The sequence below is a fragment of the Ovis aries genome, chromosome 21 (genome assembly GCF_016772045.2).
Source record: "Ovis aries strain OAR_USU_Benz2616 breed Rambouillet chromosome 21, ARS-UI_Ramb_v3.0, whole genome shotgun sequence".
NCBI classification, from domain to species: domain Eukaryota; kingdom Metazoa; phylum Chordata; class Mammalia; order Artiodactyla; family Bovidae; genus Ovis; species Ovis aries.
In genome coordinates, this window is record NC_056074.1 from 6,650,609 (window position 1) to 6,677,577 (window position 26,969).

General features: G+C 45.2%; 1 protein-coding gene across 2 annotated transcripts in view; it reads left to right on the plus strand.

The window, feature by feature from the left end:
• GRM5 (glutamate metabotropic receptor 5) overlaps positions 1–26,969 on the plus strand; it is a 644,237-nt gene that overhangs the window by 562,902 nt on the left and 54,366 nt on the right. For both annotated transcript variants that reach the window (XM_042237642.2, XM_060404226.1), the window contains exon 8: positions 5,176–6,115. In XM_042237642.2, the coding sequence (XP_042093576.1) occupies positions 5,176–6,115 (940 nt within the window). The remainder of the gene's footprint in view (positions 1–5,175; positions 6,116–26,969) is intronic.

The following is a 26,969-nucleotide window of genomic DNA, read 5'->3' on the forward strand; positions in this document are numbered from 1 at the left end:
GACTCTGCTCTCTATCTACCTCATCATTTCTTTCAGTACTAGCCCTGAAATATCTTTACCAGCTGAATGTTCTCAGGACAGTGGCTTTTAGTTCTCGCCCTATCACCCCCTGACAGTCCTATTGTGATAGCTTTCTAACCATTTACTTCTCCTCTAGTCTCCGCCTGCCATCCAGACCTCCTGAATTTCCAGTCTATCTTCCTGCTCCTACTAGTCCTGTCCTTGAGACACTACAGTTCATGGGAAGCCTTAGGTAGGGTTAGGGATTTGTCATATAAGACATTCACACACTGGGTGAGAAGTCAGCTTGATGACCTCTACGGCTGGGCTGCCAACCCAGGGCCGGTTGTGCAGTCATTGAACTTTGTTGTTGTTGTTCGGTTGCTCAGTTGTGCCTCACTCTTTGTGACGCCATCGGCTGCAGCACGCCAGGCTTCCCTGTCCTTCACTCTCTCCCAGAGTTTGCTCAGTTTCATGTCCATTGAGTTGGTGTTGCGATCCAACCATCTCATTCTCTGTTGCCCCCTTCTTCTGCCCTCAATCTTTCCTAGCATGAGGATCTTTCCCAATGAGTCAGCTCTTCACATCAGGTGGCCAAAGTATTGGAGCTTCAGGTTCAGCATCAGTCCTTCCAGTGAATATTCAGGGTTGATCTCCTTTAGGACTGACTGGTTGGATCTCCTTGCAGTCCAAGGGACTCTCAAGAGTCTTCTCCAACACCACAATCCGAAAGCATCAATTCTTCAGTGCTCAGCCTTCTTTATGATCCAACTCTCACATCCATTATTGAGCCCTCTTATTAAACAAAAAATCCTTTGTCCCACCCCTTATGTACTGACTCAAAATCTCGAGTTTAGACTCTTGAGTTGTATTTTTCTAGACTCTCCCAGTGACTGTGATGCACATTCATCTTTGGAAACTCTAAGATCTTATCCAATTATAAGATTCAGTGATTATAACACTCTAATCAGAATCCAATTTGCTATTCCAAAAGAATAGCTTCAAAAGTATTTTGTGCAATGGCAGCATCATTAAACTCAACATAAAGTCTTTGGAGTGGTTCATGTCAAATGAAAAAAAAAAACAACACTCATTTGAGTGTATAAATTCTGACAAGTTTGCAAAAATAGTCACCATATAAGAGGCATCCCTTACACACATTTCTTCCAACACATATCTAGTGGAGCTTTCTTTAGGTTCACACATGATGTTAATAGGTTGCACATGAAAAGTTAAAGAATATATTTGACACAAAAATAGTGGTGAGTTTTATCATATAGAAAGCACTTAGTAATTAGAGTGCTAATTACATTTATACAAAAACAGTTAAGATTCAGCAAAACAGTATGGGCTAACAAAAAGAAGCGAGTCGAGGGAAAGCCCTCCTTGTTGTTTCCTCGCTAAGTCGCATCCAGCTCTTTGCAAGTCCATGGACTACAGCCCGCTAGGTCCTGGGTCCACAGGGTTTCTGAGGCAAGAATATTGGAGTGCATTGCTGTTTCCTTCTCTAGGAGATCTTCCCAAACCAGGGACTGAACCTGCATCTCCCTCATCAGCAGGTGGAGTCTACCACTGAACCATCAGGGAAATATATATATATATGTAAATATATATATAAATATAAATATAGTGATTCTCTTTAGCTAATGAAGGGCTTCCTGCTTCATGCACCACATAACATCTTTCCTCTATAAGTACATTACTATAGTCGTTTAATAGCTCAGAACCTAGTAGGGGAAACAGACGCCTAGAGAATTAACTACAGAACATAGTAACTTTCACTGTCATATCACGGTTATAAACTGCTATGGAAGAATAATGATAGACATGATTGGTCACTATTTTTTTGTTGTAAAATAGTCTCTATGAGGAACAAATCTGTAAATATGAACCTTAACCCTATGGTATACTAAAGTCTCAGAAGCTGAATTCCTACATATAAACAGCATATGTGAACACAGTTGCCTAAACTATGGACACAGGTATAGTCATTAGCAGGCATCCCTGGTGGCTCAGGTGGTAAAGAATCTGCCTTCAATTCAGGAGACCCAGGTTCAATCTCTGGGTCGGAAGATCCCCTGGAGAAGGGAATGGCCCATTCTAATATTCTTGCCTGGAGAATTCCACAGACAGAGGAGCCTGACAGGCTACAGTCCATGGGGTAACAAAGAGTCAGACACGACTGAGCGACTAACACACATTTTCATCAGCAATGAGATATGCATTTATTTATAATTCTATATACTATATAAACTGTCATATTTGCTCTGGGCTATCCACATACACAGTTTTTAAAGTTAAAAGCACAGGTGTTTTAAATAAGCATATATTTTCCCACAGAAACTATTTTGTAAAGTGTGCTGGGGATCCTAAGCTAACTCACAAATCCTATTAAGCCCATAATGAATCTTATTATAAACTAATAGCACTATTTGAAACCTAAGATCTTGAAGAAAGAGACTGGCAAGTCAGAAATAAGGGAAAGGAAAAAGAATGTTTCCATTCCTTTTTACAACAGAGCTGCCCTTAAACATATCTTGAAAGAACCACACACTTCTTTGTCACTATCAGGGAGAAAGAAATATCCCTCTGCCCTTCTAGGTTCTTCTGGCTGGTCTAAGAATTAAATTGACACAAGACAACAAGAAGAGAAATCGAAGCGCTTAATAACCTGTCAACAGGGGAGAGACTCAGGAAAAATGAGGAACTCACCAACATGCCAAAGCCCTTAGCTTAAATACCATCGTCAGTTAAAGACAAAAGATGTTAAGGGTGGCGACAGTCAGCAAGGGGAGAAAAAGCACAGCAGTAAGGGGAACAAAGGTCATTATGCAGATTTAAGTCTTTGCCTTCTCCACCAATCAGAATTTCTAGTGATATTGGTGTCCTCCTCTTCTATACAGTGAGGGAGATCCCCTTACAAAGAGAGACTTCCCTTACAAATGAAAACATTTCTGACAAAAAGGCATCTCCTTCTATTTGGTTTTCAGAGTTTTTCCTTTGTCTGTGTTCCTTAGAAAATAACCAGCTTAAAATACTTAATATGTCAAAGAGACATATTTTGGGGTAGCAAATTCTGCTCCCCTATACCATCATCACATACTGTTTTTGCTGCTTCCCTTAGCTCCGATTAACCATTGACATTCAGTCACTTACTACAACACCTTGACCATGAGATATAGGAAGTTACGCCTGTATCAGTTAGGATCTGGTCTGGCTGCACTGCTGTTGTTTAGTCGCCCAGTCGTGTCTGACTCTTTTATGACTGCATGGACTGTAGCCCACCAGGCTCCTCTCCATGGGATTTCACAGGCAAGATTACTGGAGTGGGTTGCCATGTCCTTCTCCATTGGCTGCATATATCAGGGAAATATAAGTAGTTTACACAAGATAAATATGACATACATCATCCACAGCTAGTCAGTGATCCCATGGTTAACAGGGACTCAGACTCCGTATATTTTTCTCTTCCAAATCCCAAAACATGTTTTCCGACTTTAATGTTACCTCAGAGTCTAAGACAACTACTGGAGCTCCAGCCATCACGTGTATAGTCCAGTCAACAGAAGGAGAAAGCAGGGAAAGGCACAAAAGGTACTTTCCAATATGAACCACTTTCCTTTAAGGAGTTCTCTACTTACCTCTTTCTGGCTAAAACCTAGTCATATGGCACATCTGACTGCAAAGGCTGCTGGCAAATGTGGCATTTTAGTTGTATCCTTTATCCCCTCAATGAAACTGGAGATATGTTGCTGAGCAAGAAGGGGAGAATGGATATCTGCAGGCCATTAGTAATCTCTGCTACATTGCTGAATTGTCTAATGCTCCAGATTACTTAACTCCTCTCTTGCTGCTGCTTAGCCACTTCAGTCATCTCCGACTTTCTGCAACCCCATGGACTATAGCCCAGCAGGCTCCTCTGTCCATGGGATTCTCCAGGCAAGAATATTGGAGTGGGTTGCCATGCTCTCCTCCAGGGGATCTTCCCAAACCAGGGATCAAACCCCGGTCTCCTGAACTGCAGGCAGATTCTTTACCACTGAGCCATCAGGGAAAACCAACTCCTCTCCTGCTCACTCAATAAAGATATCTCAATTCTGTTTTAAAAATCTAACTGACAGGAATGAGCCTTCTAGAGCAATGGTTCTCAACTCTGGCTGCACACCTAGAAGCCCTTGCAGTGCCTTTTAAAAATCCTGATGCCCAGGCCAGTGAAATCAGAAACTCTGGCAGTAAAACCTAAGCCATGGTATTCTTAAAAAATACCTAAGTGATTACAGTGTGTAGTCAGGCTTGAGAATCACTGTCCTAAAGACATTTTAAAAGAGGGCACATAACCCAAATGTTGCCACATCGCTGTGTTTTTTGTGGTAGAGTCAAAGACAGCATAGATGGATCCAATGTTGGTCATCCTGGATGCCTTTACCTTTCACATACCATCTCATCCACGTAAACAGTCTGTATCATTTCAAATAGTTCTCAAATCCCTCTACACATTTATCTCATCCAAAATCCACTCAGAAATCCAAAGAATGTTTAAAACACACACACACACAAATCTGACCACCTCATTCCTCTACTCTGCATAGATCCCTCCAATGACTTCCCATCCATCTAAGACTCTTTGCCTGGCAAGATCCCCTCCTGCCTACATCCCAGGCTTATCTTGGGCCACATTACTGTATGTGACCTCCTCCCATGCCCCCAAGCTCTTTCTGTACAATTGATTTATTTGCCAAACCAACCAAATCCACAAACGAAGCTACACCTCAGTGCTTGCATTTGCTCATTCCTGTTGGAGGCTTCGTTACCCGCAGATGGAGTCAAGATCCTTGCTGTGTGTCAACGTGGCCCTTATCCCACCTGGGAGTCTTTAAAAGTGCTGCCTCCCCCCTTCCCCACCACGTTTGTTTGTTTAAGGGCAGGGAATACGTTCTTTATCATTTTGTTTTCAGAACCCAGAACAGCTCCTATCACAGAGTATACATTTGATAATCTAAAGATAAATATTTGATGACTGAATATCTGCGGAAAGGACTAGTATGGGATACTGAAGTTAAAAGGGTCGACTGGAGGCCAGCTGAGAGAGCCACGAGCACCTGCCTGTGCCTTAGCACAGGTGGCCCACACCCCCATTTCTTCCCTCCTCTTCAGTGTGTGTCTGTGTCTCTGCAGGTTGTGACTTGATCCCAGTGCAGTATCTCCGCTGGGGTGACCCCGAGCCCATCGCAGCCGTGGTGTTTGCCTGCCTTGGCCTGCTGGCCACCCTGTTTGTCACCGCGATCTTCATCATCTACCGAGATACGCCAGTAGTCAAGTCCTCCAGCAGGGAACTCTGCTACATTATCCTTGCTGGCATCTGCCTGGGCTACTTGTGTACCTTCTGCCTCATTGCGAAGCCCAAACAGATTTACTGCTACCTGCAAAGAATAGGCATTGGTCTCTCCCCAGCCATGAGCTACTCGGCTCTGGTCACCAAGACCAATCGCATTGCCCGGATCCTGGCTGGGAGCAAGAAGAAGATCTGTACCAAAAAGCCCCGATTCATGAGTGCCTGTGCCCAGCTGGTGATCGCGTTCATCCTCATATGCATTCAGCTGGGCATCATCGTCGCCCTGTTTATCATGGAGCCTCCGGATATAATGCATGACTACCCGAGCATTCGAGAGGTCTACCTGATCTGCAACACGACCAACCTGGGGGTCGTCACCCCTCTGGGATACAACGGACTGCTGATCCTGAGCTGCACCTTCTACGCCTTCAAGACCAGAAACGTTCCAGCGAACTTTAACGAGGCCAAGTACATCGCCTTCACGATGTACACCACCTGCATCATTTGGCTGGCCTTTGTGCCCATCTACTTCGGCAGCAACTACAAGATCATCACCATGTGCTTCTCCGTCAGCCTCAGCGCCACGGTGGCGCTCGGCTGCATGTTCGTGCCCAAGGTGTACATCATCCTGGCCAAACCCGAGAGGAACGTGCGCAGCGCCTTCACCACATCCACCGTGGTGCGCATGCACGTGGGCGACGGCAAGTCCTCCTCGGCCGCCAGCAGGTCCAGCAGCCTGGTCAACCTGTGGAAGAGGAGGGGCTCCTCTGGGGAAACCCTAAGGTAAAGCTTGTGGGGCGTGTGGGGGATGTAGCGGGGGCGAGGGCGTGCCTGGCCCCTGTGGCCGAAGCAGTGGCCTTTGTTTCCCGGGGCTTTTACATGGAAAATAGCTGAGGAACTAAAACTAGGGGAGGCGGGGCGCTGGCTAAGGGTTTTGGACATCCGCCTTGAATGGTTTTCGTGGAAAGAATTGGATATATACCTATAAGTGGATATGGGACCTAGTGACTTAGCCTAAGCCTAGAAACTTAGAAGTTGAAATAAAGGAAAAAAAAAAACAAAGACTTGGGGCAAAGAGAAGTGAGGTCAGAAGGACTGGGAGAGCACAGCTACGTCACTAAGGCAAGGCAAGGTGTCTGGGTCCTGACGGGGACAGAGACCCACTGTGGACTAAACTCTGACTCAGTAGAATGGAGCAGAAAGGAGCGTAGAGAGCAGAGCACCAACAGCCTTACCCGTCTGCACTCACACGGCTCTGACTCGAGCCCAGACAAACCCCTGATTGCCTGTGCCACAGAGATGCAAGAATGCAGAATTGGTCTTTCCATTCTTAAGGGGCAACATGAACTCCTGGGACATGTCTAAGGAGCTGAAAGGGGCAGAACAACAGAGTGGTTTTGCCTATAATCAGCCTTAACAAGCAGCCAGTTCCCCACGCTCCCTGCCATCCCGCCCCACCCACCAAGGTCAGTGTCCCAGCTAACAGTTTTTGCACAACCGCCATCGGAAAAGAATCTGAAGCCAACACCCAAGGCCGCCCCCCCCCCACCCTTCCCCCCCTCCCCCCCATATGAGGGACTAAAGCGCTTCAAAAGGCAATGAGATCATCTTAGTGGCCTGAGAACCATTTTGGAGGTGTCAAAAAGGCTACATAGACTGTTACTGGGAATAACATTTAAGAATGCATCTCAAAAGAACCAGTCAGAATACCATCCGCTAACTCTTACAGAGATTTGAGAATTTTCCGATAGACAAGTGGGAGAGAAATACTTTTCAAAAGGAAGATAAATAGCTAAACACGAATCCTTGAACAATTCTCTTACCCCATCATTTAGCCAGCATGAAAAGTCCTACTTTCCAGTCAGCCCTAATTCATCAAAGCCTGAAAGACGGGTGATGGTAAAGGTACTGTGTCTGCTGAGGACTAAAACAGATTTCACAAAATGCTTAGAGTTTATCCGCACGGCCCAACTCATTTGCATTGTTACCTTGCCTCCCTGCCTCTTTCAATTCCTTCTGATTCCTGTATGCCTCTCATCTCTTTCCATGTATACTGTGAAAGGTATTCAACTAACTTGTAAGCCTTGGTAAAAAATAACCTCTGCTACTTCTTCAATAAATCCTGGAAATGCCATGGTCTATACAGAAGACCTGCCATATATCTAACTGCAGGCATACTTTCTGTCTACCTTCCTGACTCCACTCTCAAACATTCTTTTTCTGTAACTCTGCATGATCAGCCTTTTATTTTGTCTAAGAAAATTTATTTTTCCAACCTTTCATTTTATCAGCCTTTCTTTAAACTCTCTCTCCAAATATAATCTTCCAGGGCATCCTGATAGATAAAAGAAATAGGTTGCTGGAGGGAATGTTGTGAGTCTGTACCTAAGTATCCCAAAGCACACCAGGGTAGGCTCCTTAGAGAGAGGATGCAGCAATGGTGAAGAGCACCAACCTTGAAGCCAGCTTGTCCTGAGTTTGAACACTAGCACTGCCATTTCTTCTCTCTGAGCCTTAGTTTCTTCCCCTGCCATATTGAGATCCAATTGCCTACCTCACAGGATCGTCAAAAGTGAAAGAAATAGTGTGTGCAAAGGCCAGGCAAACAGTAGACATGTTAGTGGAGGTAGCGGAGTGCAGAGCTGGGCAGCATGGAATTGAACAGCAGCAGCATCACTCACCAGCTGTATGACCAACCATAGGCAAGTCACGTGACCTCTCTATACCTCGATTCCTTCTCTGATGAGTGAAACGCATATTACATATAGTGGTTATAAGACTAAATGAGTAAATATACGTAAGTGCTTGCCACACAGTATGTACCAGGGACAGAGGAGCCTGGTGGGCTACAGTCCATGGGGTCACGAAGAGTTGGACATGACTTAGTGACTAAACAACAACAGCAAGTACTACTGAAGAGTTTTCTATTATTATTCAATTCAGTCGCTCAGTCCTGTCTGACTCTTTGCAACCCCATGGACTGCAGCATGCCAGGCTTCCCTGTCCCTCACCAACTCCCAGAGCTTACTCAAACTCATGTCCATCAAGTTGGTGATGTCATCCAACCATCTCATCCTCTGTCATCCCCTTCTCCTCCCACCTTCAATCTTTTCCAGCATCAGAGTCTTTTCCAATGAGACAGTCTTCCCATCAGGTGGCCAAAGTATTAGAGTTTCAGATTCAGCATCAATCCTTCCAATGAATATTCAGGACTCATTTCCTTCTGGATGGACTGATTGGATCTCCTTGCAGTCCAAGGGCCTCTCAAGAGTCTTCTCCAACACCACAGTTCAAAAGCATTCAATTCTTCAGTGCTCAGCTTTCTTTATAGCCCAACTCTCACATCCATACATGACTACTGGAAAAACCATAGCTTTGACTAGACAGACCTTTGTTGGCAAAGTAATGTCTCTGCTTTTTAATATGCTGTCTAGGTTGGTTACAGCTTTTCTTCCAAGGAGCAAGCGTCTTTTAATTTCATGGCTGCAATCACCATCTGCAGTGATTTTGGAGCCCCCCAAAATAAAGTCCCTCACTGTTTCCATTGTTTCCCCATCTATTTGCCATGAAATGATGGGACCGGATGCCATGATCTTAGTTTTCTGAATGTTGAGTTTTAAGCCAGCTCTTCACTCTCTTCTTTCACTCTCATCCAGAGGCTCTTGAGTTCTTCTTTGCTTTCTGCCATAAGGGTGGTGTCATCTGCGTATCTGAGGTTATTTATATTTCTCCCAGCAATCTTTATTCCAGCTTGTGCTTCATCCAGCCCAGCATTTCACATGATGTATTTTGCATATAAGTTAAATAAGCAGCATGACAATATACAGCCTTGACATACTCCTTTCCCAATTTGGAACCAGTCTGTTGATCCATGTCTGGTTATAACTGTTGCTTCTTGACCTGCATAAAGATTTCTCAGGAGGCAGGTAAGGTGGTCTGGTTTTTCCATCTCTTGAAGAATTTTCCACAGTTTGTTGTGATCTACACAGTCAAAGGCTTTGGTATAATCAATAGAGCAAAAATAGATGTTTTTCTGGAATTCTCTTGCTTTTTCTATGATCCAACGGATGTTGGCAATTTGATCTCTGGTTACTCTGCCTTTTCTAAATCCAGCTTGAACATCTGGAAGTTCTTGGTTCACATACTGTTGAAGCCTGGCTTGGAGAATTTTGAGCATTACTTTACTGGTGTGTACTAACTTAACAACTGTCCATCTTTTTCCGCACCTGAAAGCGTCTATGTTGGGTATGCAATAAGGACGATCTTAATAACAAAGAGAGCATCATAAAAGGCAGGACAGACCTATAGATATACTGATTATATAGCCTGGGCCTGCTCAAGGATCTGTGTTTTCACCTTGTCCAGCTGTATGCCTGACTAAAGAGCACAGCCTTTGCAGGGTAAGCTTGGGAGGGGAGGCCGTGTCTGCCTTGTCCATCACTGTGCCTCTAGTGCCTAGAAGTACAGAGAAGGGTGCCTGACACATAGATGACACTCAGGAATCATTCGTTGGTATGTCTGGTGAATGAATGGACTGGAGAAGGCAGTAATGTGGTAGTTATTTTTTGCTTATCTTCAAGTGTGCACACTACTGCCCCCTAGTGGTTCTTTCATAAGCTCAAGCTTGCAGTGATCTGTATTAAAGATACCCTCTGCACTCACTCCTGGGGTCATCAGTTTCTGCTCAAGACTGGGATCATTAATCCCAACCACAGATCTCATGTTTTGCTATAATTCTAACATTCCTCTAGTAACATTAAATTACTGTTTTCAACTATCTCATTTCTAATGGCAACATAAGCAACAAAACCCACTGATAATGCTAATGCATGCATACATGCTAAATTGCTTCAGTCGTATCTGACACCTGCGGCCCCATGGATTGTAGCCTGCCAGGCTCCTCTGTCTGTGAGATTTTGCACGCAAGAATACTGGAGTGGGTTGCCTTGCCCTCCTCTAGGGGATCTGCCCCACCCAAGGATCAAACCGACATCTCTTTCTTCTCCAGCATTGGCAGACAGGTTCTTTACCATGGCGCCACCTAGGAAGTCCATACAAAATAGGAATTCTCAAGATTTGGGGCAGTATTTTAACTTGTTTCCCCTATGGGGTCATGTAGCTATTAATGATTAGATTTTGCGGTTAGTACATCTGGGTATTAGAAAATCAAAGAAGCTACAGAGGGGACTTTGGCTACTGTTGGCTTTTCTGTATGCAGTCTTGGCAAATTCTGGTCTGTGTGATTACAGCAGAGATAGGCTACACTCTGATTACATAGAAACTTCTTTCTGCTATTAACCAAGCTATTCAGGCTGCAACCTGCTTTTGACATAAAGAAGACAAAAGGCCAGAGAAAGCTAGCATACCCTTGCATCACATCTATTCCACAGCAGCTCCCCGTTTTGAAGCTATAATTCTAAAAAATAAATTAGATCCAAATTAAAATTCTTCTTACAGCACTTCCCTGGTGGCTCAGTGGTAAAGCATCCACCTGCTAATGCAGGGACATGGGTACCATCCCTGGGTCGGGAAAATCCCCTGGAGAAGGGAATGGCTACCCACTCCAGTATTCTTGCCTGGGAAATCCCATGGACAGAGGAGACTGGTGGGCTGCAGTCCATGGCGTCATAAAGAGTTGGACACGACTTAGCAACAAAACAACAACAAAAATTTCTCTATACCTCCCATGAGCCCTCGAACGAAGTATTCCTTCTCTGTGGTCCAAAATCAAGAAGTTCAGAACACTGTAGACATAACTGCTTGTGTATGGGTTTCTGTCTCCTTTTATAGTTTTCTAGAGGCCACTGTATATCACTTTACCTGTCACACTGGGGCTTATTTAAAGGCAAACAAGAGGACTCGGGTGCTCCCAGTATTTTCACATTTTAGTCTGAATTACCTTAATTAGTTGCGCTTCTCAGGTTTGCATCCTGTAATATGCCAATGGGCCCACTACTGGGATCTAAAGTGAGCTTAACGGTGTAACCTAAGTCTGTGGATGTCAGTCTCTGGGGAGAAGCTGCCACGCCTGCCTGGCTCTGCTCCCCTCCATGCAATGTGTGAGGAGGCAGGCTGCAGTAAACCCACACTGGCTGCCGTAAACCCACACTGGCTGCCGTAAACCCACACTGGCTGCCGTAAACCCGCACTGGCTGCCGTAAACCCGCACTGGCTGCCGTAAACCCACACTGGCTGCTGTAAAGCTACACTGGGTGCGGGCCCTCTCTCTGAAAAGGCTTATACATGTCTCTTCCACATCTCATGGCAGACGGTGAGGGCTCTGTTTTAAAAGAGGACACTGACTGCCTAATTTAAAATGAGAAACACTAGTAACTTCTGAGGTTATAGTGACTACATTTCCAAAGGTTAGTCCATCCTCTGTGTGAATTTGAACAAGGTACTTGAGTCTGCTTCCTCACCTGTGAAATGGTATTTCAGTGTTGTGAGGAGTGGCCGAATTCATATGTATTAACTGTTTCCTAGGAACACAAGGAAAGCACTCAATAGATGGTAGATAAATCTTTCAGAAGAGTGTTCAGCTGCAAGTAAACTTGCTTTTCAGAGACTTATATGACTTGTTTGCTTTTCATTTCTACGTGTTACTAAAAGTATGCATAGACTGTTCCTAGCATTCCTCCAGCGCTCACCGATGCTGGAGCCAACTTCCTCAGGCCTCTTACTGATGTATGTGCAAGAGCTCCATGCATGGCACCCCCTTACGAGGGAAATCAGTATTCTTGTAAGAGTCCGCCAAGAATTGCCTTTAGGTGTTACTGGCCCAGACCGTCTCATCTAATAGCTACCCCTAGATGCAAAACAGTGTAAGAAAGCATGCGTTTCGTTTAGTTTTCACATCTTCTATTATGGAAACTGAAAGGGAGGGAGGAGGTGTCAGGTGCTTATTGGATACGCAAAGAGCCTTAGCTCTTCGGCTTTGGAGCAGAGCATTTCCCACAATGTATTCTCTGGTAAGCTAGTGTCACAAACCATTCCTTGCCATGGACAGTGGCAGCACTTACCAGTTTAGCAGCAGTAGTAATACTCATGGGCTTCCCAGGTGGCTCAGTAGTAAAGAGGCCTCCTGCCAATGCAGGAGATGTGGGTTCAATCCCTGGGTCAGGAAGACCCCTTGCAGAAGAAAATGGCGATGCACTCCAGTATTTTTGCCTGGGAAATCCCACTGACAGAGGAGCCTGGCAGACTACATCCATGGGGTCACAAAAGTCAGAAGTGACTTAGCATGCACACACACACACACAGAAAGAGAGTAATACTAATAGAATTGTCTAGAGGTCAAAGAATACTTTGGCCACCTGATGCAAAGAGCTGACTCACTGGAAAAGACCCTGATGCTGGGAAAGATTTGAAGGCAGGAAGAGAAGGGGGCAAAAGAGGATGAGATGGTTGGATGGCATCATTGACTCAATGGACATGAGTGTGAGCAAACTCCAGGAGACAGTGAAAGACTGGGAAGCCTGGCATGCTGCAATCTATGGGGTCGCAAAGAGTCAGACACAACTGAGTGATTGAGCAACAACAACACAAAATGTTTAATTAATTATGGCAATAATTATTCCCATTTTTCAAATGAAGGGTTTGAGGTCCAGATAGAACACTTGCCCATAGTCTCATGACTAGTAAGTTATGGAGCAGCTTTTTACTCAGGCCTTAGCTCTTTGGCTTTGGAGCAGAGCATTTCCCACAATGTATTCTCTGGTAAGCTAGTGTCACAAACCATTCCTTGGGAAAAAAAAAAAAGTTATTTGGTCAAATAAGCTTGAAAAAACTCTATTACTGGCGATAAACACTGAGAAGCCTTGCAGTGTGTACACCAATCATTCATTTGTGAATTCTTTTCCAACTCTTCCCAAGCTCGCTGAACATAACACTATTTTTTCAAGTCTAACTCTTCTAACGTTCTGGAGAGTTGATACTACAAGCAGAGTTCTCTTTGGAAACCATCACCATAGCCAAAAAAGAAGAAACAGTTCAGGGGGCCTGAAGAATAGTTCCTGTCTTCAGTGAGAAGGAGGCTAGAAAGAGCCAATTCCACCTCTGATCATGGAGAGAATCACTTTTGTTCTCTGAGCACCAAAGGGAAGCACAGAGCCTAATTCTAACAGATCGAAAAGTTTCCTGAGAAGTTAAATAGGCTCATCCTAGAGCACAAAAAACGAAAGTGCCTGGAGTCAGTCATTCAGTTCACTGAAATAGCAAGGGGAGATTTTTATTTAAAAGAGAATGAGTCACTACAGACTATATATATATATATATAGAAATGTATTATTTGTGCCGTCAATGTATAGAGGGCCCTGTGATTAACATTTTGGTTCTAGACCCTAATTTTCCAGCATGACATGGTGAGTGTCAAATCACTGTCAGGAAGATAACGCCATGCTTCTTTTTAGGGCCTTCACTTCAGCTGCAAATTGACAAACGAACACAAAGCCAGTTCTGACCTAAATAAAGCATTGAATTTGATGAGTCTAAAGTTCTAGCCCTTCAACAGTCAGAAATGCCAGGGTCACGGGGCTGAGGGTGTGAGAAGCAGTGGCCCTTTTGTGGCTAAATGGATGACAGAGGCCTAGAGCCCTGGATGACAGATTTTCTCAGAAGGTAAAACCCTCCCCAGGGATTCTTGTCAGGTGGCAGAGACATTTAGCCTTGTCTCCACCTTAATTTTAGAAACTATCATTTGCCACTTTTGTTTTAATTAACTAATTAACTTTGGTCTAATTAACATTGTCGTGAAGGCCCACTTTAGGCTAGTTTCTAAAGCAACTGTCTAAGCCCTTTCACATTCATCGCCCGAATTACAATCTGCCCGGAAAATTGGCTCTCTTGTGTGAATTCCAATATATCCAACTATTAGAGCTTTGAAGATTTCCAATTGCTTAGAGTTCGTTAAGTGGTGATTCGTCTTGATAAAGTGATTTGCATGCTAATTGTCCCTCTCTAGAATTGTCTGCCTCTTCCTTCTCTCTCTCCAGATCTTTTTTATCTTCCAAAGCCCAGGTTCCTCAATGAAACTCTATGAGATTAAACTACCTCTTAGACTTTCCCTCATCTGGACTCAGAACATTTAGCATGCATTCCTCACGCCTTCTTCATTTATTATTTACTCACAAGCAATTACTGAGAACTGAGGATTGCCAGGCACTGTGCTAGGTCCTGGGGATCTGAGGGTTATTTTGTGTATGTACACAACAGTTTCACAACATAGCTAATGAGATATTAAAAGTATCTGGATTAACATATACACACTATATAAAACGGCAACCCACTCCAGTACTCTTGCCTGGAGAATCCCATGGATGGAGGAGCCTAGTGGGCTACAGTCCATGGGGTCGCAAAGAGTTGGACATGACTGAGCGCCTTCACTTTCACTTTCACTTTCACTATATAAGACATAACCAACAAGCAGCTACTGTACAGCACAGGGAACTCTACTCAATATTTTGTAATAACCAACAACAAAAAAGACTCTGAAAAGGAACATACACATATATATTTTTAAGAGGTACATGTGCGTGTACTAAGTTGCTCAGGTGGACTCTTTGTGACCCCATGGACTGTAGACCACCAGGATTTTCTGTTCATGGTATTTCTCAGGCAAAGATATTAGAGTGAGTTGCTATTTCTTCCTCCCAGGGATCTTCCCAACTCAGGGGTCAAACCCACATCTCTTATGTCTCCTGCACTGGTAGGGAGATTCTTTACCACTAGTGTCACCTGAGAGCCCTGGGCAAATGTAATTCAGGTGACTATTATATCTACCACTGTGGGCAAGAATCCCTCAGAAGAAATGGTGTAGCTCTCATAGTCAACAGAAGAGCCTGAAATGCAGTAATTGGGAGCGATCTCAAAAATGACAGATGAAATTGGTGCATTTCCAAGGCAAATTATTCAACATCACAGTAATCCAAGTCTGTGCCCCAACCACTAATGCTGAAGAAGCTAAATTGAACAGTTCTATGAAGACCTACAAGGGCTTCTAGAACTAACACCAAAAGAGATGTCCTTTCCATCTTAGGGGACTGGAATGCGAGAATAGGAAGTCAGTAGATGTGTGGAGTAGCTGGCAAGTTTTGCCTTGGAGTACAAAATGAAGCAGGCAAAGACTAACAGAATTTTGCCAAGAGAATGCACTGGTCCTAGCAAACACCCTCTTTCAACAACACAAGAGAAGACTCTACACATGGACATCATGAGACAGACAACACCGAAATCAGACTGATTATATTCTCTGCAGCTGAAGACTGAGAAGCTCCATAGAGTCAGCAAAAAGACCTGGAGCTGACTGTTGCTCAGATCATGAACTCTGTACTGCAAAATTCAGACTTAAATTGAAGAAAATAGGGAAAGGCATTCATGTATGATATAAATCAAATCTGCTATGATTATATAGTGGAAGTAACAAATAGTTGCAAGGGATTAGATCTGATAGACAAAGTTCCTGAAGAACTAAGGATGGAGATCTATAACATTGTACAGGAGGCGGTTACCAGAATCATTTAAAAGAAAAAGAAATGCAAGAAGGCAAAATGGTTGTCAGAGGAGACCTTACAAACAGCTGAGAAAAAAAGAGACACAAAAGGCAAAGAAGAAAGGGAAAAATATATCCAACTGAATGCAGAGTTCCAAAGAATAGCAAGGAGAGTTAAGAAAGCCTTCTTAAGGGAACAATACAAATAAATAAGAGGAAAACAATAAAATGGGAAAGACTAGAGATTTCTTCAAGAAAATTGGAGATGCCAAGGAACTATTTCATGCAAAGATGGGGATAATAAAGGACAGAAAGAGCAAGAACCTAACAGAAGCAGAAGAGATTAAGAAGAGGTGGAAAGAATAAACAGAAAAACTTTTTCTTTTTAAGAAAAAAAAAAAAAAAAGGTCTTAATGACATGGATAACCACAATGGTGTGGTCACTCACCTAGAGTCAATATCCTGGAGTGTGAAGCCAAGTGAGCCTTAGGAAGCATTACTAAAAACAAAGCTAGTGGAAGTGATGGAATTCCAGCTGAACTATTTTAAATCCTTAAAAATGATGCTGTTAAAGTGTTGCACTCAATATGCCAGCAAATATGGAAAACTCAGCAGTGGCCACAGGACTGGAAAAGGGCAGTTTTCATTCCAATTCCAAAGAAGGGCAGTGCCAAAGAATGTTAAGACTACTGCACAATTGCACTCGTGTCACACGCTAGAAAGGTAATACTCAAAATCCTTCAAGCTAGGCTTCAATTGTATGTGAACCAAGAACTTTCCGATGTATGAGCTGGATTTTAGAAAAGGCAGAGGAACAAGAGATCAAATTGCCAACATCCGCTGGATCATATAAAAAGCAAGGGAATTCCAGAATAATATCTACTTCTGCTTCATTGACTACATTAAAGCCTTTGACTGTGTGGATCACAACAAACTGTGGAAAATTCTTCAAGAGATGGGAATACCAGACCACCTTATCTGCCTCCTGAGAAACCTGTATACAGGTCAAGAAACAACAGTTAGAACCAGACATGGAACAATGGACGGGTTCAAAATTGGGAAAGGAGAACTTCAAGGCTATATATTGTCACCCTGCCTATTTAACTTCTATGCAGGTACATCATGTGAAATGCCAGGCTAAATGAATCCCAAGCTGGAATCAAGATTGCCAGGAGAAATAGCAATAACCTCAGAAATGCAGATGATACTACCCTAATGGCAGAAAGCAAAGAGGAACAAAAGAGATTCTTGATGAGGGTGAGAAGAGTGAAAAAGCTGGCTTAAAATTCAACATTCAAAAAACTAAGACCATGACATCCTGTCCCATCACTTCATGAAAATAGAAGGGGAAAAAAGGGTAACAACGGCAGACTTTATTTTCTTTGGCTTCAAAATCACTGTGGATGATGACTGCAGCCATGAAATTAAAAGAAAAGCTATGACAAATCTAGATAGTATATTAGAAAGCATATATCACTTTGCCGATAAAAATCTGTCTAGTCAAAACTATGGTTTTTCCAGTAGTCAAGTATGGATGTGAGAGCGGACTATAAAGAAAGCTGAGCGCCGAAGAATTGATGCTTTCAAACTGCAGTGCTGGACAAGACTTCTGGAAATCCCTTTGACTTCAAGGAGATCAAACCAGTCAAATCTTAAAGGAAATCAATATTTCCTGAATATTCATTGGAAGAACTGATGCTGAAGCTGAAACTGTAAAACTTTGGCCACCTCACACGAACAGCCAACTCATTGCAAAAGACCCTGATGCAGGAGAATATTAAAGGCTCAGAGAAGGGGAAAACAGGATGAGATGGTTAGATGGAATCACCAACTCAGTGGACGTGAGTTTGAGCAAACTCCCGTAGCTGGTCATGGACAGGGAGGCCTGGCGTGCTGCAGTCCATGGGGTCGCAAAGAGTCAGACATGACTGAGCAACTGAACTGAATAGACTGAAGTTTAGTAAAGGGATCCAGGATACTTATTAAGAGTCTGCAGGGGAATAGAGGGGCCCAAATGTAGAAGCAGTAAATTGTACACGTTAAGAATTAGCAAAACTTGTCAAAGGAACCAATTCAAATGATAACAATTATTTAAACATTTCAATGTCTACTTAGATGTCCTCAGGACTTCTTTACTGGCTAAGATAGGACAGAGGAGAGCTCTCTCTTCCTACCAGGGAAGGCCCCTGGTAATATGACAACTCCTGCCCTGATCAGCCTTGCATCTCGTCCCTCCCTGCTTGACTTTCCATACCGACCTGCTCACAAGTTTCCAGCTTTCAGGACTCTATCAAGGTGGCTCCATTGGTATTAAATATACCTGGCCCACTCACCTTCAGCTCTCACTTGGCCAACTCAGACCCATTTTTAACATCATTTCTACTGGAAATTCTGTCCTGACCATCTGGGACATTACAGGGGCATTAGTCCTCTTTCTTCACAGTCCACATGAGCTTCTTCCTACATGGAATTTATCATCTCTGTTGTTACTACCTGCTTAACTGTGACCCCCCTCCCCACATGCACGTGTGCACATGTACACACATACACACACCACCATGAATTTACTAAGCACAGGAGCCACAAACACATACACACAATGCCAGGAGCCATGTCTTACTCTTTTTCCGTGTAATTCATACCCAGCACAGTACCAGACACATAGTGCTCAAATATACTTGTTAAATGAATGGATGAATGGCTGGATGGATGGACAGATAACAAAAAATGATGTCTGAGCCACACTGGCATTTGACAATGAAAAAAGGACTAAAGATAGTGGATAACTGCATTTACTGAGCACTTGCTATGGACCAGGTACTGCTCTGAACCCCTTACAAGTATTAACTCTTCTAACCTTTATTGTACAGATAAGGAAACTGAGGCAAGCAGCGGTGAATTTATCTGCTCGCATCCATACAGACCAAGTAGGAGAAAGGCAGGCTAGTTCCAGAGCCCATGCATGTTAACTACTAAACAGATATTCCTCATTCCAGCTCTTATACACTGTGGCCTGAACTTAGGAAAAACAAGACCACATGGGCATGGAAAAGGACTCTCCTCCAAAGAGCTTCCCTGAGAACTGCTCCCTGGTTCTTTTCTGTACTGTATTTTCTGGATGTGGTCATACCTTCAGCTGAGCCTGACATGACTTACTTTTATGCTGCGTATGAATAATGTACACAGAGGCCTGTGAGATAAAATCTGAACTTTAAGGGCTGCCTGAAATCTTCTCGATGAGTGGTGATGTTAAAATTTCTGTATAGATTCTGCTTGTGAGGGGAAAAAATCTGGCTGACCCATTTTTACTACTTATTATGCTTATTAGTAATATCATTTTATTATAACTAGGAATTATGAGGATTTATACTACTTTCATGTATAATAATAATTCTTCTTCCTCTCCTCCTTTCTCCCCCTCCTCCTCCTTTCGCTCTGTCTAATCTCATATAACGGCTTCCCAGGTGGCTCAGTGTAAAGCATCCACCTGCCAATTCAGGAGACACAGGAGATGTGGGTTCAGTCCCTGGGTTAGGAAGATCCCCTGGAGAAGGGGATAGAAACCCACTCCAGAATTCTTGCCTGGGTAATCCCATAGACAGAGGAGCCTGGAGGGCTACAGACCCTGGGGTCACAAAGAGTCAGCCACGACTGAGCAGGCATGCACACAATCTCATGTAAGATCTCATGAAACAGGCAAGGAATCCTGATGTTTCCCACCTTGGTCCATTTCAGTTTAATTCCAACCAGTGTTTTTAAAGTAATCCCTTAATACCAGGCACATTGCTGAGTTCTAGCTAGGAGTATAAAGATAAATAAGACGTAAACTCTGACCTTAGGAGCAGCTCACAGAGTAGTGAGGAAGACCAACCCATACACAAATCATTAATTTTTATAGTATATGAATAAAAGGCCTCCCTGGTGACTCAGATGGTAAAGCATCTGTCTGCAAAGCAGGAGACCGGGGGTTCGATCTCTGGGTTGGAAAGATCCCCTGGAGAAGGAAATGGCTACCCACTCCAGTATTCTTCCCTGGAAAATCCCATGGACCAGAGGAGCCTGGTGGGCTACAGTCCATGGGGTCACAAAGAGTCGAGCACAACTTCACTTTCACTTTCATGAAGTAATAGAGGAAAGAATGCACACAAAAGCAGAGGCCACTCAGGGCACTTGGGCCAATCTGAAGGTCTCAGGAAGGCTTCCTAGAAGGGTGATACCTGGGTTGAATCCCAACAGATGGCAGATGAGACAAGTCAGGTGAAAACCAGGGGGCACACTGTTCTGGGCAAGAGTGTGAATGAGAGCCCAGAGGTGTGAGCCAAGCGGTGCGTGCAGGGACTCGGAGGGTGTGAAACGTGGGCCAGCGCTTTACAGGAAGTGGGCTGGAGAGGCTGACGGGGAAGAAGTGTAGCCGGAGGAATTCTCTGCCAACCACCTCCCTGCTCTCTCAGTTTCCTTCCAACAACCTCTTTGTTTAACACCCACTTCGTTTCTTTTTATAATTTTATTTACTGACCTGTTTTATTTTTGGTTGCACTGGGTCTTTGTTGCCACAATTGGGGGCCACGCTCTAGCTGCGGGGCACAGTCTTCTCACTCTGGTGAGTTCTCTTCTTGTGGACCATGGGCTTTAGGGTGCAGGCTCAGTAGTTGGGGTGCCAGGCTTAGTTACCCCACAGCATGTGGGATCTTTCCAGACCAGGGATCGAACCCGTGTCCCCTGCGCTGGTAGGTGGATTCTTAACCACTGTACCACCAGGGAAGTACCTAACACCCACCTTAGATGTCTCATTTTCTCACACTCGCAGCCACCTTCCAACATCAGCTTGACGCCTCCCCACCCTTTCTCCCTGCTAGATAATAGACAGATTCATCTGTGCTTCTACAATACTGATTACTAGTGATCTCAGTTCAGTTCAGCCGCTCAGTCGTGGCTGACTCTGTGACTCCAAGGACTGCAGCACGCCAGGCTTTCCCGTTCATCACCAACTCCCAGAGCTCACTCAAACTCATGTCCATTGAGCCAGTGATGCCATCCAACCATCTCATCCTCTGTCGTCCCCTTCTCCCCCCGCCTTCAGTCTTTCCTAGCATTGGGGTCTTTTCCAATGAGTCAGTTCTTGGCATCAGGTGGCCAAAGTATTGGAGTTTCAGCTTCAGTATCAGTCCTTCCAATGAATATTCAGGACTGATTTCCTGCTTCATCCTTTATGCAGCAAACACTTATTGTGCAACTACTTTGCTACAGACACTGTGCCAGGCACTTTGACATACATTGTCTCATTGGGTCTTCAGTTCAGTTCAGTCGCTCAGTCGCGTCCAACTCTTTGTGACCCCATGAATCGCAGCACGCCAGGCCTCCCTGTCCACCACCAACTCCCAAAGTTCACTCAGACTCGTGTCCATCGAGTCAGTGATGCCATCCAGCCATCTCATCCTCTGTCGTCCCCTTCTCTTCCTGCCCCCAATCCCTCCCCGCATCAGAGTCTTTTCCAATGAGTCAACTCTTCGCATGAGGTGGCCAAAGTACTGGAGTTTCAGCTTTAGCATCATTCCTTGCAAAGAAATCCCAGGGTTGATCTCCTTCAGAATGGACTGGTTGGATCTCCTTGCAGTCCAAGGGACTCTCAAGAGTCTTCTCCAACACCACAGTTCAAAAGCATCAATTCTTTGGTGCTCAGCCTTCTTCACAGTCCAACTCTCACATCCATACAGTATTATATAATAGAAAGCATTATCCCCATCCATGGGCAAGAAAACACAGTAAACTGAGATGTGTACAGATGAAGCTACTTTAATTTAGTGCATATTTAATAAGTAGTAAGTTTTGGATTCAAACCCAAGTCTATAGATTTTCATTTCTTTTTCATTCTAATATGAATTAAACATTCATTTTCTCAACCATGTATCCCATGTTATTGTTGTTCATAAATAAGGGCACTGTGAACATATTTCTGTCACATACAATATTCACGTTTTGATTCTGATTTTACACCCAGGGAAATGACCCCAAAGGTGACCTTTTTTGATACAGAGACAGATCAGTTGAGGTGATGTCATGCAACGAGGTAGCCTTTGGTGCCACTTACATTCCAACTTGGCAGAAGCAGTGTGGCGTAGGGAAGTGAGCCTGGTCAGCAAGGACATGGATTCCAGTCCTGGCGGCTCTGCCTTGTCTGAGCTGGGGTCTTAGCCGGAGCCTCTGGCTGGTGAGGACAATAACACACACCACTCTCTGCGTTAGGCTCACAGGCCATTGAGAGCATGATACGGAGCATGTCCAGGTTCATGAGATGAGACGCCTCATCACGGGGCCCTCTCAGCTCCTGTCGACCCCATACACAGCTCTGGGAACACATATGACGAGGCTCCATAACATCACTCTTTGGGAAAGTTACTGAAATAGAAATGCTTGACCATGTAAATCTGGCTTGTACGTGTATGCTCCGTCGCTTCAGTCGTGTCCAGCTCTTTGCGACCCCATGGACTGTAGCCCACCAGGCTCCTCTGTCCATGGAATTCTCCAGGCGAGATACTGAAGTGAGTTGCCATTTCCTTCTCCAGGGAATCATCCCAACCTGCAGACTGAACCCAAGTCTCTTAGGTCCCCTGCACTGGCAGGCCAGTTCTTTACCACTAGCACCACCTAGGAGGCGCAAATCTGCCCTGAGTTACTGGTCAATCACTGCTATATCCTGGGGGCACCTGCCCCCCCAAATTTCCATCATATTCTGAAGTGGTGCATTAATAAATTTCCATTAAACTACTTTTTTAGAAGTCAGGTCTTCCTCAGAGTTTCAAGGTGACTTGTAGGAATTAGCCGTTTTTGTCTTTCTCCTTGTGGTTTTGGTAAGGCATTTATACTTCATGAAAAAAACAAAACTGGCTTTTAACTTGGCCTAGAACATGCAGCTCCACTGCGCCCAACGTATAGAAACGAGATGACGAACCCCTGTGGTGAATTTTATACATAACATAATACGAAGCTCTGTTTGGTGAGGCAAGTGCATGCTCACATGTTCACTTATGTTTAACCAAAAAAGAAAAAGTGGTGGAAGGAAAGAGTTGCCACCTTCCTGATGGGCACAAGGGAGCCGCCTGGCTGGCTCTGGGGCACACAACAGATACCCCAGGTGGTGGGAGCTGCCAGAGCGCTCTCTGCTGAGTTAAAATGGCGGAGCCCAAAATGCAAACTAATCACTCTGTTATTCACATGGCTGTTTAAACTGGAGAGAAAAAGAGAGACCTTGAGTTGGGAAACAAACAGATGGGGCACTGACCTTCCTCTTCCAAAAACCAGACAATGACTGAAAACAAAGCATGGTAAACCCAACGAAGCTCCTGCGGAAGATAAGGGAAGGTACCATCCATGTCTGTTAAGCAAGACGTCTGTTAAGCAAGTCTCAACCACTGTTGAGAGATAATAGTGGTCGATATCAATTAACATGCTGCCGACCCAGGCCTCACGCTCTGAGAACCACCGACTTCCATGTGCTAAGCTCACAGCGACCACATGAAGTAGACAGTATTATATTATTATTCTATGTTTTAAAAGTGAGCGAACTCAAAGGCAAAGAGGTTGTTTTGTTCAAGACGGCACAGCCGTTGAGGGAAACGGATGGTATTCAAACCCAGGGTCCTCTGAATCTAAACACCATGTTTTTTCTATAATAGCATCACTGGTAAGTCCTGAAGAGGATATATCAAGTGGGTAACTGCCCCCCTTTCCTGTCTGCCCCCCGTTAGGACTTTTGCTCTGTGGACTCATGAAACTCTTAAGAGGCTGGCTGTTGGCTGGAGTCTTCAGCATACGCTCTGCTCTCCACATACGTGGTGAAGGCCACAGCAGTCTCAGAAACGACCCTAACGTGCTCCTCCTCCGTCTGCCCGCTTCTGACGGTGGGGCCTCCCCACGTGCCCCCCAGTGCCAGTGTCCAGCACCAGGAGCCGCTCCTCTGCCCGCAGGTCTAGATACGCGAGTGCCTCAGTGCCAGCTGGGGGCTGTGGTTAGCTAGCGGGAGTGTGAACAGACCTCGGGGCACACACTGGCCAGAATCCCAGGGTGTAGTCACCACATAACACTGCCAGAGCAACAGGAGCGAAAGCCGACAAGCAAAGACACTTTCTTCAGGCTCAGATGGCACAGGTGGAACAAGGGAGACACGGAGTGCTACGGTATCAGCGTGGATGCCCGCTGTGACGGGCAGAATGATGATTCCCAAACATGGTAACGCCCCATTCCCTGGAACCTGTCAGTATGCTGTCTCCCATGGCAAACGGACTTTGAGGATGTGGCTATGTTCAGGATCTTGAGACGAGATTATCCTGGATTATCCAAGTGGGCCCAGTGCAATCACAAGGGTCCTTATTGGAACTGGTGGTAAAGTACCTCCCTACCAATGCAGGAGGCACAAGAGATGCTGGTTCAATCTCTGGGTCAGGAAGATCCCCTGGAGGAGGATATGGCAACCCACTCCAGTACTCTTGCCTGGAGAATCCCATGGTCAGAGGAGCCTGGCGGGCTACAGTCCACAGGGCTGTGAAGGGTCAGACACGACTGAGCACACAGGCTTACAAGAGGAAGGCAGGGATGTCAGAGTCAGAGAGAGCCGAAGACGCTGACCTAGAGGATGGAGGAAGGGCCTAGAGGGCAAGGCAGCCTCCAGAAGCTGGAAAGGCAAGGAAATGGATCGTCCTCGAGAGGATCATCCTCAGGAGGAATGAGGTCCTCATGATTTTAACTTAATGGAAGCCATTTTGGACTCCTGATCTATAGAACTGTAAGATAATAAATGTACGTCATTAAGTTTGTGGTCATTCATTATAGAAGCAAGAGAAAACACACAGCTTCTGTAAGATCGGGGGCACAAACACCCCCAAAAAGATACCGATTCAACCAGACGAGAGGAGGTTTTCATCTTTACACAGAACTCCTGTGCAGTTCCCTCCATGACATTCTCCAAGGTTTTATTCTGGTTCAGTATGACACACACACACACACACACACACACACACACACACATACACACTCTCTCTCTCACACACACACACACTCTCTCTCTCTCTCTCTCTCTCACACACACACACACACACACACACACACACAACTAGAGATCACCGAGACAAGACCATTTTCTTATTCATCCCTAGGTTGAATTATTCAATCCCCAGGTTTCTCATCATCCCTAGCAGAAACTCGGTAAATTGTTATTGTGGTCTCAGAGGAAATAAATGGAAATCAAGCCCTACTGAGCCCTGCCTTTGCTCCTCCGAGTATCCACGGGGCCCACTGTGCTGCCCTTCCATCTCAGCCTCTCCCGAGGTTATGTCCTGTCCACGGTACTCCAGATCCCAGTGGAGTCCTGGTCAGCAGCGGAGGGGAGCAGGGCCCACTTGACTCACTGGGGTGAGCCTGGCACAACGGACAGTGTACTCCAACCCAGACAGACACACGGTGACGTTGCGGGGGCATCTGAGGGAAATGAGGGGGGACCTGAATCCAGAGTGACCACGGACACATCTCGCAGGGACTCTCCCGCCACCGGACACAGCCAAGTGCACAGCCCCTCACTGGAAGGCTGGGCCCAGGCGAAGCAGGCTCTGCTCCTCTGGGCACACAGCTGGCGGCTGCCAGGGCAGCACGTGGAGAACCAAGCGTTTCAGCCTGCAAGCGGATCAGCAAGCGCTTTTCCCTTTCAATAGTTCACTAATAAAAATCTAAGGAAAAATCAATTCCAACCTCCACTCACAACTGGAGTCTAACTCCAGGATTTGTTTTAATCTAAAGGATGTTTGCAATATCTGGTGATACTTGAGAAAAACTGAGCACACTGACTTCAGTGGAGAGCTTGCAAAGACACCTGGGCAGAATGCTAATGTGCCGAACGGGAGCCGAGCGGACGCGGACTTCGGGCGTCTGGCCTGTCTCTTTCACCTTCAGACTCCAGATTCCTGCATCAAGGCACAGGTTATCTAATTTCCCCTTGGACATTTCCAGAGGCTTCCGTTTAATTGTATTCACTGTGCAGACACTGCTTTGTGACTGCTTCTCCGGGGAGAACCGTGCCAGACAGAGCGCAAGCTAGCAGACAGCCTCTAAACTCCAGGGCGTCTCTAACCGTCCTGAGAGATGCTGGTGAAGGACCAGACTCTGGGTGTCAGCTGCTTACAGACAGCCCCCTTCTCTCCTTCTTTCTCGCCCTGCAACCTTCATCCCTACCCCCCGCAGTCAGCGGACCAGGTCCTTCGCCTGCACTGGGTGCCAGGAGGGCATCTGGGCATCTAAGAAGGGACAGCGTGTTTCTGCTGTAGGAGTTCTCACCTTGTATACCAGGGAAAAGGAACCGCCACCATGGGCTCGTACAAAGAGCCTGACGCGCAGAGCCAGACACTAACTCTTGTTAGCACTGCTAACAGCAGATGTTCTGACCCCTGGCTGTACCAACTGAAGGAGATTCCTCATACTAACGTGCTCGTTTCCTCGTCATCACTGCTATCATATTTCTATACCCACAAAAATAATATAACATATAAAAGCTGGGGGAAAATCAACATTATTTCCTAGCACACAAATGCCAGATTTTTATAACATGCCTATTATTCTCACACATCACAGAGGAGCCTTGCCTAAATATTCTCCTGCCGCTCACTTTTCCACCAGAGATGCCTTTCAAATCCAATAGGTCATGTTACCCGTGTTGAGTCTTCAGGAATCAAACTGACTACCATCAAGAGCTTCCGTTTACTGAGGATGCACCAACTGCCCATGAGTGCAATGTATTTCATCCAGTATGTTCCTTACAGCAACCCTGTTCAGGAGGGTCAGCATGCCCACTATGCTGATGAGGCTTAGAGAGAGAAAGACACTTGCCCACTTGGCTACCTCAGGGTTTGAACGCAGTTGCTGCACTTAAGAACTCCAGCCCCAACACACCCCAAAATGCAAGGCTTTCTCTAAAGCCTGAGAAGCCAGTCTGCTGTGTCACATGCTTAGTCCCACTGTTTCTGGAGAGGAACAAAGAATAGTGAAGAGACAGGTCGCAGCCTTCGACTTGAGTGAAAATCGATGAGTCAGATTCTGTATGCCGCACTTCATGTCTGGGGCCCAGGGCAAGTGAGATGGGGATGCAGATGGGCTGGGAGCAGGTGAGAA